This window comes from Alosa sapidissima, chromosome 21, assembly GCF_018492685.1.
Source record: "Alosa sapidissima isolate fAloSap1 chromosome 21, fAloSap1.pri, whole genome shotgun sequence".
NCBI lineage: Eukaryota > Metazoa > Chordata > Actinopteri > Clupeiformes > Clupeidae > Alosa > Alosa sapidissima.
Genome location: NC_055977.1, coordinates 9,081,319 through 9,096,908, shown reverse-complemented (window position 1 = coordinate 9,096,908; position 15,590 = coordinate 9,081,319). Strand labels below are relative to the sequence as shown.

General features: G+C 43.1%; 1 protein-coding gene across 6 annotated transcripts in view; it reads left to right on the top strand.

Annotated features, from left to right (window-relative positions):
- kmt2ba (lysine (K)-specific methyltransferase 2Ba) overlaps positions 1-15,590 on the top strand; it is a 45,419-nt gene that overhangs the window by 5,191 nt on the left and 24,638 nt on the right. For 5 of the 6 annotated variants that reach the window (XM_042077720.1, XM_042077717.1, XM_042077716.1 and 2 more), the window contains exons 2-9: positions 4,823-4,892; positions 5,668-7,500; positions 7,709-7,902; positions 8,366-8,470; positions 9,805-9,964; positions 10,240-10,453; positions 11,423-11,487; positions 12,638-12,871. In XM_042077720.1, the coding sequence (XP_041933654.1) occupies positions 4,823-4,892; positions 5,668-7,500; positions 7,709-7,902; positions 8,366-8,470; positions 9,805-9,964; positions 10,240-10,453; positions 11,423-11,487; positions 12,638-12,871 (2,875 nt within the window). The remainder of the gene's footprint in view (positions 1-4,822; positions 4,893-5,667; positions 7,501-7,708; positions 7,903-8,365; positions 8,471-9,804; positions 9,965-10,239; positions 10,454-11,422; positions 11,488-12,637; positions 12,872-15,590) is intronic. The other variant, XM_042077718.1, reaches the window with a different exon arrangement.

The following is a 15,590-nucleotide window of genomic DNA, read 5'->3' as shown; positions in this document are numbered from 1 at the left end:
CTCAATGTGATCTAGTGGTACTATCTGGTATATGAGTGCATTGAAATACTGTTGTGCTTTGTGTTATTTATTGCACGTTGGCACTTTATTGTATTGTATTGTACTTATTGCATTTTTGCACACTGCATTTTGCACACTAGCACTTGAAGCACTTTGCACTCGGCACTTTAATCACTTGCATCATGTGATGTCAGGTGTTCAATTAGTATAAGTATGGGCTGCTAGGTACCTGTCTTATGTCTGAGGAAGGGCAGTGTGTCCCGAAACGTCACGTGGTGAATAAAAAGAAAATAATAATGGAGCTCTAGTGTGCAGACTAATTTGTAATTTTTATTTTGAGAGCAATAGATGCACATCGTAAATTATATAAAGTAGGCCTATTAAAATATTTAAATAGCTTAGTCTACCTCTGAAAAAATATTGAAGGGAATCCAGTCCAGTACACATGTTTGGCAAGTAGCCTAGGCTACTACAGATACAGGTGAAGAACAGTCAGTCTCAGCCAGTAGCACAACCAGATATGTACAGCCAGCTTCAAAAGCAACGAGTCCATACCCTAAAGTTGGGTATTTATAGCTGTGAAGGTAATTCATACACAATTATTGTCTTTCACCAAAATATATTTGGTAACTTCTGTAGACATCTAAAATGGGGTGGGTGTTCAAATTAGTACAAAAAAACGATTGCATAAAGCAGTTTTAAGTTGTCGTATGTATCTTTTTTGCCGTGTTATAGTCTTAATTTTTTCCATTTAGATGTCTTAAGAAGGTCTTAAAAGTCTTTAAATTTGGACTTAGATACCCTGTGTGTAACATCGCTCTCACTAGTGACTGCAAAAAAATGGATTTTAAGGTTGCTCTTTGTATGAGTCAGAAATGGGCTAATTATTGATTGTATTTTAACGACTTAAGCATGGTAAACTTTTGTTACTCAATAATTTAATTTCCAGCCAATATACTGGCTGAAAAAGAAGCTGTGTACCCTACTTGAACTTAAACATGCAAGTTAGGTAAATAGGTGTTGGTTGGTATAGACAATGAGGGTCTTTGGATGAAATAACATATTTTGTTGTAATTTCCTTTGGAAATGTGAACAATATTGAAATCTTCTGTTTTGTCCCCAAAGGTGGCGTAGGAGGAATTGGCACGTGGCTTTAAAAAAATAAAAATCTCAATTGCCCTACATTTAGCCTACTTAGGAGCAGTTTAGCTTCTTCCAGGACACATAAGAAGTTTGCCTTAAATTTGGGATACTCCAATCCTTTCATTAATTCATTGCCCTCAATATGTTTGGCTAGTTAATTCCTGAACAGGTTTGATGGCGGCACTGATCTGGTTAGTACTCGTCTATGGTGGCCTATTGGAGACTTTCCTATAGGCTATGCTAGGACACTGTGCTGTAGGTCTATCAGGGGATGCTAGACTGTCTGGATATGCATTGTCCATGTCCAAGCTAAGGATAATCTGGTGATTGCTCCAGGGATTTGTGTCCCCCCCCTCTCATTCCATGGTACTGTGGAGGGTGGAAAGGGTCAGGCTATATATAGGCTGATAAGATACAGCACAGACAGCTCTGCTTCATGGATTTCTTGCTTACTAATTGGACCACTGCATTATTTTGACTGGTATGATGGTGTACCAGTAGTTTATACTTAACAGGATGGTTCGGTGTATACACAACCTAGGGTCCATTTATGGATGATAATGAGTTCAAACTTTTTTTTTGGGGGAGCAAAATGAACTTAATCGCAGGAGTTTTGAGCTAGACTGTCTAGGGCTGGGCGATATATCGGTATTGCGACTACGACCGATATATTTTTGAAAACGATATGTAGTTGAGACAATATCGTAATACTGGTATTATGTCAAATAATGGGCCATTTTATCAAAGCCACTTGCTCTTTTGTGTTCAGACCATTCAGATAGCCGCAGCAGCTCTGCTCAACTGCGCCCCTTGCGTGTGCACGTTCTCCCTCACAGCACTACAAACTTTCAAACATGACGACACTGAGTCAGATTTTGTTTACCTTGATCAGAGGTTGGTGCTGATGCCTATTCCGTCGGCACATCAACGGCTAGACCGAGAATTCTCGTTGTGATATCAAAATTCCACTGGAGCTCCAAGCGGTTTTGTACACGCAGATTTAAGTTACAACACTGTTTACAGCTCTTCGACACACGGTAAAATGTCTTTTTTGGTACAAAGCCTAGCTAATTTAAATACACTGATGAATGCTTGCGTTTAGCGATATACAGTAGCAGATCTAAAGTCCTCAGGGAGACAACCTACACGCTGATTTTATTAAGAGGATATGCACGCGACTCGCGAGCAGTTAGGGTATCATTTTTTATGATTCCTGAAACCCCATTCAATCGTGCATAAGGATTTCTCTTACGAACCGGAACATGCAAAAATGAACGCATACAAAACGACGGTAGCGTCTATCACACTCTTGATGAGTGACTCAGTTACGTTGTTTAAGTAGCCTAATTGTTTAAAACTATTTTTGTTGTTGATAGCAACATGTCTAGGCCATCATAGGGCCTAGATGACAAGCAAATGTAGACTATCAAACCCTTACAGGTAAAACAACTGCATTGTGTGACAAAACTGCAGGTTTTTTCAATATTGTTGTGCCCAAAATAGCCTATTGCATTGTGCAGTACAATGTAGGCCTGCGTTGTCAGTCAGAGTCAACTTTTGGTCTTTTATTATTTGCACAGCTTTATCAGAGCAACTGTAGCCTATGCCTATTGTAGGCCTATGTTATTGTTTACACTTTTTTGCACAGCTCTGTTAGAGCAGTCTGAAATGAATATAATTAAAACTGGCTGTGTTGTCATAATTGTTGTGTTGAGTGAAATATATGAAGCACTTCGCTCTTTCTGTTTGAAATATCAATATCGTATCGATATCGCCAATCAGCCCCAAAATATCGGGATATCAGTTTTGGTCCATATCGCCCAGCCCCAAGACTGTCATTTGAACTCGTTATCATCCATAAATAGACTCTCTTGTGCACACACCAAACCATACCTTTTAATAGCCTACATCATTATAGAGGAATCTGAAAATGGATCTATGTTGTAGTGATCAAGTCTTTGCTTGTTTAAGATGCCTTTTCTGCTACAGATGTTTGAGTTGTGAGTGATAATGTCTTGTAAAACAACATTAAGTTATCTCTAGGGTTGGCCAAACAGGTGCAATTTATTCTTACACACGCAAATACATGCCCTCATCTATACATACATATGTATGTATGTTAGGGCTGGGACAACGCGTCAACGTAATCGATGACGTCGACGCAAAAAATACGTCGACGCAAAATATGCGCGTCGATTCATTAAGCATAATGTGTTGCGCTAAATATTTTTAATTTAACACCTTCAGTATTTCCCATACGTTGACTAATCTGTGGCTGGGGGCCACGAAATCATTGAGCTGTGCTTTTCACGCACGCAGCCTTTCCTTGCCCCAGCCACTCCCTCTTGTAACGAGCCCGCTGCCCCTCCTCTGCACATTTAACAAAATATTTAAGATTGTTGTTGCCACATAGAAGCATTGCATAGAACACGGCGGGCTAAATTGCTATTAAATCCGCTTAGCATCATGACCATGCTGCGCAAATTTGTTCAAAACTGCTGCATTAAAGTTAACTCTGCTAAGGTCTTATCACAACATAGTTTGGTCTCCTCAATGTACTAAGTTAGGCTACTGCTTGATTGCATAACTTATCTCAAAGCTAACGTTAGAATACTGTTCGGATGTCAAGTTTAGCATGCTTACTTACATCTGCTTGTCAATTTCGTTACTCGTGTAGGGCTCATTTTATTGACTCTGAATGTTTGCAAAATCCCGATGTAAATGGAAAAGTGTTTTCCAAGACTCAAAAGTGTTTGTCCCAAGGAGAAGTACGAACCGTTATTTGAACTAAGTTATGAATTGCATCCACACATCAGCAGCGTTTTAACGGTGTTAATGTTAATTGCAAGGATTCCCTCACGAACGTCGTCTTAAAGTGACAGGCACTCAATTAGACCTATACACTACTGAACTGAGCTGAATGCTACCTCTGACTAAGAATGCATTACTTTGCACTTGTATAGTCTTTTATTTTGGAATCTTAAGAGCAATAAACATACATTCCAATGTTAAGGAATTCATGTTTTTTTCATTCAGATATGTAAATCAACATGTATAAGTTGCTATTAGTCAATTAATGGGGAGATAATCGAAAATCGAATCGGACTGAAAAAATTAATCGTTCGATTAATCGATGCATCGAAAAAATAATCGCTAGATTAATCGTTTAAAAAATAATCGTTTATCCCAGCCCTAATGAATGTATGTATGTATGTATGTATGTATGTATGTATGTATGTATGTATGTATGTACATTGTAATTGTGTTGGGTCTACACCTGTGAATGTATTTTTCGTAGAGATATTTCTGCATCTCCCCAAAGAACTGACGGTGCAGTGTTATTATAAGCATAACCCGTAAATCAATCTCATTGTCCTCCTTTGTATGGTCAAGGATTATATTTCACATGCTTGACCCTGGGCAAATATAATCCAAGGTCCTCATGTTTAGGGCCTGTAATATGGAAGCGCACGCAGAGATGCAGATGTTTTGGGTGGCACATCGTCTTGTTAAATCAACCCTTACATTGTGCAGCACGTTCTTTTTAATCCATGGAATGCTCTGCACTATAGGCAAAACTTGCATTGTATTGCGTCCATTCACTTGTAGGGAGTAAAAGTGTGTGTCTTTTTGGGAAGATCTAAATGTGACTGTCTCTGCCCCTTTCTCATCTCCTCAGGAGGACAATTTTGTTGGTTTTGGAGTCGACGGTGGCAGATCTCTACGCTCCTCTCGCAGTGGATCACAAAGTGAGTACATTTACACACATTTGAACATGTGATGAATGGCAAATAGCTGTTCAGTTGTTCTGTTGGAAGTCCCCATAGTAAACTCATAAACGCATTCCCTGTTTTTTCAATTACTAGGGTTTTTTTCAACAGATGTTATTTGGTTATATTAACCCCAGTACAAAATAGCATGGTCTAAAAATAGCCATTTGAATGAATAATTTCCCCCATGGGGATTTCAGTGACCGATACAGAGACTCAGATTCCAAAGTAATAATTTATCTTGTCTTTAAGAAGTATATAGCCTCCCCTCTAGTGCTGCAAGGCTTTGTATGCCCAATATTGATATTTGTTTAAAGACATGGTTGGTGATGCGATCATAGTAGTGCCCATGCCACTCCCATTCAAAAGGCCATTTGACCCGAATACAACAATACGGTCAATCTTAAAAGTGGCGCTTCCGTCCTAATTATGCTTTTAAACGAACATTCACAAAAAGACCCTAGGTTGCATTTTGGCGAGAGTTACGCTTTAAGTTATACTTTATTTGTTCTCTGCATTTTTTTACACACACACACACACACACACACACACACACAGTTGGAGCACTGACCTCACTCGAAGCCCACACACATTATGGGGACACATACACATCTGGAGCAGTGGGCAGCCTTTAATACAGCACCAGGGGAGCAGTAAATATAGGATGAATAAAAATCATATAAAATAAATTGTTAGATGGTTGCTTATATTTTCCCTACAGCCGTTTGTGCAAATTATTCCTCTGTTGTCCCAGTAGGCACTCCCCTGAAGTCAGTGTTGTCGCCGGCGGAAAAGCCTCCTCCTGCCCCAGACCTGATAGAAGCCAAGGATGCAGCTCCTCCACCAGCTCCCGCGGTCTCAGAGATCAAGCCACTCTACGGGAAGGTTGTTAAGAGGGGCGAGAGAATCCGGAAAGATCAACCCTCTACCGTGGTACCAGGGGCAAGGAACACGCCCAAGTCAAAACTGGTCGTTAAACTTGCCGTCAAAAAGACCACAAAGGAAGTCTTGCCACCAAAAACAGTGAAGGCTGAACAGGCCTCGAAAGGCAAAGGCTCAGGTGCTGATGGTAGACAACCAGCCAAAGCCTTAGCTAAGAACCAGAAGGTCAGGAAATCGGTAGTTGATTTAACTAATGATGAAGTGCAAGAACTGAACACTGACGGAAGTAGTAAAGGTAGAAAGCAGCTTACCCTGCATAGTCCGACAAGCAGCGCCACTAGTGACACCATTCCAATTATTAGAGTGCTGAAGGACTCCAAAGTTGAGCTAGCTGGATCTGCTAGCCCCGCACCTGTTGAAAGTGAAGGTCCCTCACAGAAGAAGCAAAGCAAAGTTGTGTGGACTCTGACTTTGGTGAAAGGCCAGGGTAAGACGTCCGCTGTAAGGAGGTCGCCCACCGAGGTCCGTAAAAGCACGGGCCCAATGCTTGGGAAGTTTGTGAAGAGAAGTAGACCTGCCGCTCAGGAGGAAGGCTCAGATTCCTTAGGTAGTCCGACTCGTGGAAACAGCGTCCCGTCCGCTAGTACGAGCCCTGGCAGTCAGAGGCGAAACCCCAGTCATTTGCTTTGGATACCGCAGAAACGGAGGACGAAAGACATGGGCAGCAGCTCGGCAGTGGCGGCAACGACTGTGGCTGTGTCGCCCAAGCCTGTCGGCAAGCAGAGGAGAGTTTCCAAGGGAACAGAGGGGTCACCGGAAGAGGGTGCGGAGGCCGGGTGGGAGAGCGGACACGGACCTTCTGATCAGCCCGCTACCTCGTCGGGAAACTCAGTGAGCAGGAGACCTCCTTTCAAATTCAAAAGACGCAAGTCTAAGTTAAACATGCGACGGAAGCCCGGTGTCCAAAAAACGGATCCGTCTACGGATAGCCCAGTGAAGCGGCGCAAGCGGAAGGTTGCCGGTAACATTTACGAGCCCTTGGTAACTTTAAATTCCGAGAACCAGGGGGAGCAACAGGTAGAGGTGTCCTGTGCCCCAGGAAACACCGAGCTGGCATCAGCGGAGGGCACGCCGTCAGTCACGCCTGTGGTCAGCGGTCGGTCCTCCCGAGTCATCAAGACGCCCAAGAGGTTTCTTGACGACGAGCGAATGTCTCACCTGGTCACCAGGAGTCCCTTGAAAAAGAATGGGATCGGCTCCACGTTAGACCCAGATGTGCCAAAACCAGCCGGCCACAGGAGACGATCTCACCACTATGCGGACACTAAAGGGGATGGGCATGCCGCAGGCAGATTTCAGGAAGACCAATCTACCTCAGACGCTCCACAGAGCTCCAAAGGCGATCAGGCGCTCAGCCCCGGCGCAGGCAAGTTGAAATTTTACGAGAGGCTGAAGAAGCTGACTGCTACGCTGGCCCAGAAGAGAGTGCGAAAGGCCGGCGGCACACCAGTCGACCAGCAGGGCGAAGCCGGAGGCGACGAGGAGTCACAAGGCCCAGTAAAGAAGAGGAGGAGGAGGAGGTCCAAGTTGACGATGGAGGACATCCAGTCTCCTGGGGTGGTGAGGAAGTTGGCGGTTCACCTGAACGCCGCAGGTGCTACTCTACCTGGTGTAGAGCATTTGGATACTACAACAGGGGTCAACGGTACGAATATCCACTCTCTTGCATTCTCATTGGGATGTTCATCAACAGTCTAAATGTGAACTTAATGGCTACGCAACGTTCATAGACAGACACTTGATGTATAATTTTTTTCATAGCTATACCTTTTTAAAGAAAATGTCTGCCTTCAGTGAACAGTGAAGGAAGCCTAGTGTAATGTTGTTGTTATTGTTGTTTTTACCCACCGTAGTGGAGGGACCGACCCAAATGGAGAGTGTGGGCCTGACCCCGAGGGATCTGGGAGAGCGTGTTCTGGTTGAACAGGAGGGGACGACCCATCGCATCTCTGTGTCCAGCTCCAACAAGAGAATGTTCCACCTGCTCAAAAGGGCAAAAGTTCAGCTAATCAAAATTGACCAGCAAAAACAGCTTAAATCCTCTCAGGTAAAAAAGTCAAGAATGAAACAAATCCTCATTTGGATGTTGTCTGAAATGCAACATACTGCTTGACAACGCAAGGCTCAAGCATGTTTTTGAAGTGCCTTCTCATAGTTTACGCAAACTACGCTGAAACATATGACATGACAGCACTTGGCTTGCATCTTGTTAAAAAAAAATGGACAACAATTTTGGTACGAAAGTACAAGCCATATAGTATGTTCACATAGCTTGCGTAGACTATGAATCAGGCTTAAAGCGTGTTAAAGTAAGTGTTTGTCATGCTGTCTAAAAGCATTTTGTTTACAAGTATTTTGTAGTGCCTTGAGATGATTTTCCTTTTGCAACATGAAAGAAATCTTCATTTGGATGTCCATAATGCATAAAGTTTGATATAAGCGTGTATTGGTCATGCTGGGTACTGCTAGAGTGAGCTAACTGAGCGCTAACCGACTAGCCTCCTCTGCAGCTGTTGTCTGGCTCAGTCAAGCTGGGAGAATCCAGTGAGACGGGGGTGAAGAGGAGGAGAAGAAGGAGGATGGCGAGGGCGCCGAACAGGGACCTTGCTGCTAGGGTAGGTTGTGTGCTAGATGTTTGTATTTGTTTTTTTTGGTGTGGGTGTGTGTGTCTGTGTGTGTGTGTCTGTTTGGACACAGTATTAGTTATGTTGAGTCTTAAAATGTGATACACCATTGAAGTTGCAATTACTATGTTATAATGTTTTTTAAATGTGTTTCATGGATGTAAACTCCTCACCTTTTAGGAGAGACTTACCTTTTACTTACCAAAATGGGTCATCTATGAGCAGGGCTCAGCATTAATGGTTGCCCTTGGCTACCAAATTGTTACAAGTGGCAAACAGATTTGGTTCGCTTTGACAGCCAAAACCTCATGCCTGGTTACCAAGCTGGCAACCACTTCTAAAAATTAATGTTGAGCCCTGCCTGTGAGATCTATTATGATGTACAGGGTTTTTCCTGGGCAAAAATTAAGCTAAGGCGTTAATGTTTGCGAAACAGCGCCATTGTGGCATAGAGCTCAAGTTAAATGTTTTTTGTAAAAACAATTATTTGATTGTACAGAATTTGATTGAGACGGCTACCTTGCAATTCGCCATACAGCAAAAACCCTGAATGTATGCTTTCTCAGTGTTTCCATACGTTCACTTATTTGTGGCGGCCTGCCGCAATATCAACATTGACCACCACACAATGATTTTCCAGGTTGTACTAAATTCTGCTTAAATCTGGTTAGCATCATAACCACGCTGTGCTAATTTGTTAAAAACGGTTGCATTCAAGTTAATTCTGCAAACCAACCACAACAAATGGAATTCAATTCTGTGGGAAACACTGTTTATGTTTTAAATGATCAGATGATGAGTTCTCTGCCAACAAACTGCATGCCCTTGATGGGGCACCGACAAATATCAACAAACTCTTCAGTCAATCCTCTTCGTTGCTTATGGCTGTTTATGATCCAATCAGATGGAATTCCGTTCTGTGGGAAACGCTGTTTCTTGTCTGTGTATTTAAAGCAGCACCAAAAAACTTTTCCTCTGTAGCACGTACGCATTGTTTATCCAACGGCTTTGTAAATAACGATGTCCATACACAAGGTAGAATTTGTTGCATGATTTTATGAAAGTAGGCTATGATGTATTGCGACATCATGCAAGTCAAATTTGTAGTTTCTTATGTCTCATTCCATCGAACTACAGATCCGCTACCCGATCTGGCAAACTTGCATAGTGTGGTTATAGCCGATAGAGGGCCGCGAAGCGAATGCAGAAGTGCCGTTCACCCTGTTACGAGTTGATGAACCACGGAAACAATTGTTTTAAGGTACAAAAAACTCTTTGGTCTTGCTTTAATGTGCAGTGTATTTGCATCTTCATGCATTTTGCAGCAGCAGCAGTTACTCGCTGGGCCCCGCATCAAGCATGTGTGCCGAGCAGCGGCCGTAGCCCTTGGCCAGCCCCGCGCCATGGTGCCCGATGACATCCCACGCCTCAGCGCCCTTCCCCTGCACGAGCGCGAAGGCATCGCCCCCTCACCCACCGCAGAAGGTTTACTGCCATAACATATTTATACACAGTTTTTATCACAGGGGCAGTGTCTAGAAAGGTATTTATTATGAAAAATATCTATACAGTTCCGATGTATTCTTGCACGTAAAGCTGTTAAGGTGCTGAAATCTCCCCCAAAAAATGTCCAATTTTTTCCCCCCCAATGTCTGGAGCAGCACAGGTTGTAACTGTCTTTACCTTTTTGCTCTCTCCACCTGTGCCTATTCCATGCCCTCTTCTCCTCTTGCCCTCGTCTCGTCTGTGATTGGTTACAGCAGGTGCAGGTGAGGCATCAGACCCCGAGAGCGCGTCGGATTCGGAGTGGACGACATCGTCGTCATGTCGCCCGGAGTTCCGTACCGGCGGCGTCCGCTCACGCCGCTGCATGAGCTGCCCCGGCTGCCTCACGCAGGACGACTGCGGCCGTTGCGTCCACTGTCTGGACAAGCCCAAGTTCGGCGGGCCCAACACGAAGAGGCAGTGTTGCATGTGAGTGTGTCTCTCTCTCACACACACACACACACACACACACACACACACACACACACACACACATATATACAGACATACAGAGACACAGACACACACACACACACACACACACACACACACACACACACATATATACAGACATACAGAGACACAGACACACACACACACACACACACACACACACACACACACACACACACACACACACACACACATATATACAGACATACAGAGACACAGACACACACACACACACACACACACACACACACACACACACACATATATACAGACATACAGAGACACACACACACACACACACACACACACACACACACACACACACACACACACACATATATACAGACATACAGAGACACAGACACACACACACACACACTTTACTACTTTATATGTGTCTACAATTCACCAGACCCACCCCTCAACAAGCCCTTTACTCTTCTAGAAATTGGGTTGCTGCTTTGTGGCCTTTCTTGTTTGCACTAGTGTTACCGTCACTTGCCTTCTGGCTACTGTGGTTTTTATTTCTTTCTTTTTTTCTTTTTTTTTTCTTTCCAAAGCTGGAGTCACATTTCCTTTCTGCCACCTGCTGTTGAAACTTTAAAAAATAGAAAAGAACATTGCACCCATTCGCAATCGTTTATGAACAAGCATGTTTAATGGCGTGGTGGGACAGCGCTAACGCTAACGTCACCGCCTGAAAATCCTGTGTTCGATTCACGAATCCGCCAATGAGAGTCCGTGGATTTGGATCCGCTTTGGATTAAAAGTGTCTGCGAAATACCAGTCAACATTTAACTTTGATTTTAGTTGGAATAGAAGGTCATGTATGGTCATGGAAATCAGAGGCTCGATTTGCTGCTTGGCTTCAGTCGGGAAGTTAATCTATAGGCCAGCTTCAGCATGGCCCAGCTGTTAATACGAGCTGCTTTGTTTGTCCAACAGCCACAGAATATGTTCCCGCATTGCACTGAAGAAAGCCAGGCGTATGGGGATCCGGAACCCCAAAGGTACGAGCGCGCCCTGATCACAGCTACCGTCAGATAAATACCACACACCTTTAATACATATCTGCCTGGAGGTGGATTCATCTGACGACACCTTGATTTGAAGCATGGCTGAATGGTGTCCTCTCTGCCTGAGTTTGCTTTTTGCATGCCTGGTGTATGTATGTGTCCTAATAGCTGTGTGTGTCTTACTATTCGTGTGTGAATACGTATGCCTGTATTTCTTTTCTGTGTGTGTGTCTGAGATCGCACTGACCCCTCTGGTCTAGTCACAACCAAACACAATCTTCCAGTCACATAGTCTGTTTTATCTGACTGGTGAGCTGTGAGAGTGAGTGTGAGTTGTCACTCAAGTGCTTACTGTAGCTTCAGTTTTCTGTCTGTAGGGCTGTGGAATTTGTGGAAAATATGTAATTTGGATTTTTCACAATATTGCGATATAATTTTTGAAAGTAAACAGCCTGGGAATACCCATACGAACCTCCACCAAATTTATGATTTGCTCTGTAGGCCCGTCTGGCCATGAGGCCATTAAAGCCCGTTTCCGATGTCCCTAAAACACAGGCACACAAATACAATCGCTAATCCGGGCATGAACGGGTATTTCTTTAGAATTGAGTAAACCACTGCATTTAAAACCTTCGTTTACAAGATTGCTACACTTCTGAAACGATTTGGGATCGTTTGAGTTTATTGCACCAATTTAAGTTTAACTTAACTGTTAGTTACGCCCCTGCTGGAGATTTTAAGTCTATGAACCTTTTCGAGACCCATTCTCAGTTACAATTGAGAAGGGTCTGGTGTCCACCAGGCTAGTAAGTAAAGCTTCAGTCCAGTATTCGGTGAACTTCACTGTCTGTTACTCAAGGCGGATGGCATCAGTATAAAAATCATGGATGTGATAAGATTAACTATTGGGACAAAGTTGTGAGCTGCACAATTAATTGCAGCCTTTGCGATCAGTTAATTGCATTATTTCAAATTGTGATTTCAGTTACAAATCGAGTAATTGTGCAGCACTAATCAGATGGTCGGTGTGTATGTATATGCGATTGTGCGTGAGTGCGCGCGTGTGAGCGAACATGGTAATGTTGTCAGTGATGCTGTCCTCGCGCACTTATTTCCTGTCTGATGACTGGCGTGTGTGTTCCAGTCCAGGTGCGCCGTGGCGGGCGGTCCTCGGCCAGCGGAAACGCGTCCAGCGAGGACGAAGAAGGGGCGGCTCCACGGACGGCGCCCTCTGACCTCCAGAGCCCCTCCCCCTCCAGGAAGCAGCCTCGCAGGCACGTCACACCCCTCTGCTACAGTGACCTGCTCCGGTCCGAGTCCGAATCGGACGAGTCCACCACCCACCAGCCCATCCCCAGGAGGACCACCTTGAGCAACGGTAATGCACACTATACACCAGTGGTGAGGGGCTGGAGTCTCATGACTCGGCCTGCTAATTTGGTGACTTGAGAAACAGACTTGACTCAAGGGAATAGATTTTGAGTGATCTGCCTTAAGTCTGAACTGAGGATGCATGAAATGAAATCATGACTTGACTTGAGGTGGATGGATCTCTGGGTAAAGGTGTGATTTTTTTCTGTAGAAAAAATGGAAAATACATCCCTATATTTTTTCTACGTTGAAACTGTGTAATCGAAATGCAATCGTGATTTGACTTGAAGGGAGTTGGATGGCTGGGTAAAGACATAATTCTGCTGTAGAAACAGGGAGGGGGGGGGGGGGGGTCCTTTATTTTTCTACAATAAAAGATTTGTCACAACGGCAAAAATTGTGGCCTTCCCAAAGTTGTTGCCTCTCTCATTGTCTCACTCCTGTTGCTGTTGAGGCTCTCCCTTTTCCATGCCTTGGACTGGTCATTGCATCACTTGAACTATATGATGCATCTACTGTCTAGTGTCATGAGTTGATTATTTTTTTTATTTTTTTTTATTTTTTATTTTGTAGCGGTCTAGAAGAAAGTGGTCTATAGAGTTTGTTGCCTTAAAAACTATTGGGAACGTTCTTTAAAATAATAACTACAGCATTATGTTATCTGACTCATTTTTATCAAAGGTCTGTAACTACTTGGCTGATGTAACTTCACTAACTGACACTGGATTGGTCTGCTGACTGGCAGACAGCATAGACTACTAAATAGCTAATATTTGGCACATAAACCAAACCCTTAACAATACTCACTTGGGCCTCAGTCATGTTGATGGCCGTTAAAAGGGCTCGGTGAAAAAGGCGAATCAAAAGTCTCTGTAAAGTCTGCCCTTAATAAAGCATCACCTGTGCATACAATTTGTATGAGTCATTATTTTGCCAAACTTTATTGGCTTCACATGAATTGTAACTATTATCATACAAAAACAATTTCACATAAATAAAACAGTTGAATATTGTCAATAGTTCAAATGCTGTCTACTTATGCAACTGCCTCGGATGTGTCTCCCTCTCTCCTAGTGTTGTCTGTACACACACAAGCCATTTTGTTGGCTTTCTTGTGTAGCAGTATGTCTCCTTTGGGGATACCTTTTCTTTCAGACAAAAAATGCTTATAAGTAATATAAATATTAAAACACATATTTGAATAAAAGAATGTTTCTTTGCTTTGCATTGCTTTTTCTTCGTTTTTGCAAAATGTTATGCAAAGGCAGTTTGTTATTCTAGTTGGTTATTCGCATTGGCACTCACTGCCGACCATGATCCAAATCACAGATGTGGTGGGTTTTTTTCTGCAATAAATAGACCACAAGCCTGTTTAGTTTAAAATTGGTGTAGGGTTGAATTTCTAAGTCATTTCCATTAATAATTTCTGAAATGCTATGGTCACTTGCTTAAGGACAACCTTGACTTTGCTTGCTTCTGTGCAACAATTCTGAAGGCCTGACCGGTTTGATACCTGGGCTAAACCGGGTCCGCAGATTAAGTCCTCCATACACGGAGCGTAGAAATAGTTTTTAAAGACCTGTCTGTTTCACAGTTGCTATCACATCCGGCGGGGTATTCCAAGTATGTGGTTTAGTGACAAACCTTGGTAAGTTAACTCAGTAAGTGGTAAACTTTCTACAACAAGAGCCTTATGGCATTGTTTTGTGAGGAGAATGAAGCCATACAGCTCTTCTATTAGGAGGTTTACCACCTACTCTGAGTTAGCTTACCCAGGTTTGTCACTAAACCATATACTTGGAATTCCCCCCTGATGTAGCCAGTTCCATTGACTGTAGTGGAAGCTAATTGTTGCAGCAGATGCTGCACAAATGGAGCGTTTCAGTTACGTTCCAGGTGTAGCCTCCCTGTAAGACTTCAAGCTAATGTGTTGCCTGCTACTCACATGTTTGCTACATAGCCATGCTATACAAGGCATTTGTAGCCTAAAGTTATTTTACTTTAATTCTTTACTACCCTCTGCTTAGACCACCCAGCTGGCCATGTCTACAGATCATCACACACCCCACCTCATGCAGAACAGGCTCACAGTTAAACTAGACTGAACACCTAGGCTGATAATTGCCAGCTAAATAGCCTTCACTGTCCTACTCAGAGGCACTCCACCAATTTACGATAATATTGTTAAAGCCTAAGTGGGGTAATGTTTTACCTTTTTGAAATGTAAAGAATGTTCGACTATGACCAGAAATGAAAGACTGATTCGAATATTGAATATTTTAATATCAAGCAGTATTGAGTACCATCTCACCTGCACTGCTGTATCTAGGCAACTAATCAATCATTTGATTAACCCATTCTGTCACATTTAAAGATATTAAGTGTGCAAATGGGAAAAGAGAAGCCCCTATTATAACAATAGACGTGAGCTCCATCTTGTGCTTCTACTGACCTAGTGTAGCAGGTATTAAATATAAAGTAAGTGTAATGTAATGGTTTAAGTGTAATGTAATTGTATAAGTGTATAGTAAGTGTATTGGAAAGTGTTGGGTTGAGAGTTAAAAGAGAGTTTTTTTCTCTAAGAAAAAACTCTAAGAAAGAGTTTTTTTTTTTTCCACATAGATCTCTGTGTCTGCTACACTCTGGAGGCATGAACATGGGGGCTCATGAACATACCCCCAGAGTCTAGAACTGTAGCTGCCTGGCAAGCTCTCGTACCGACAGTA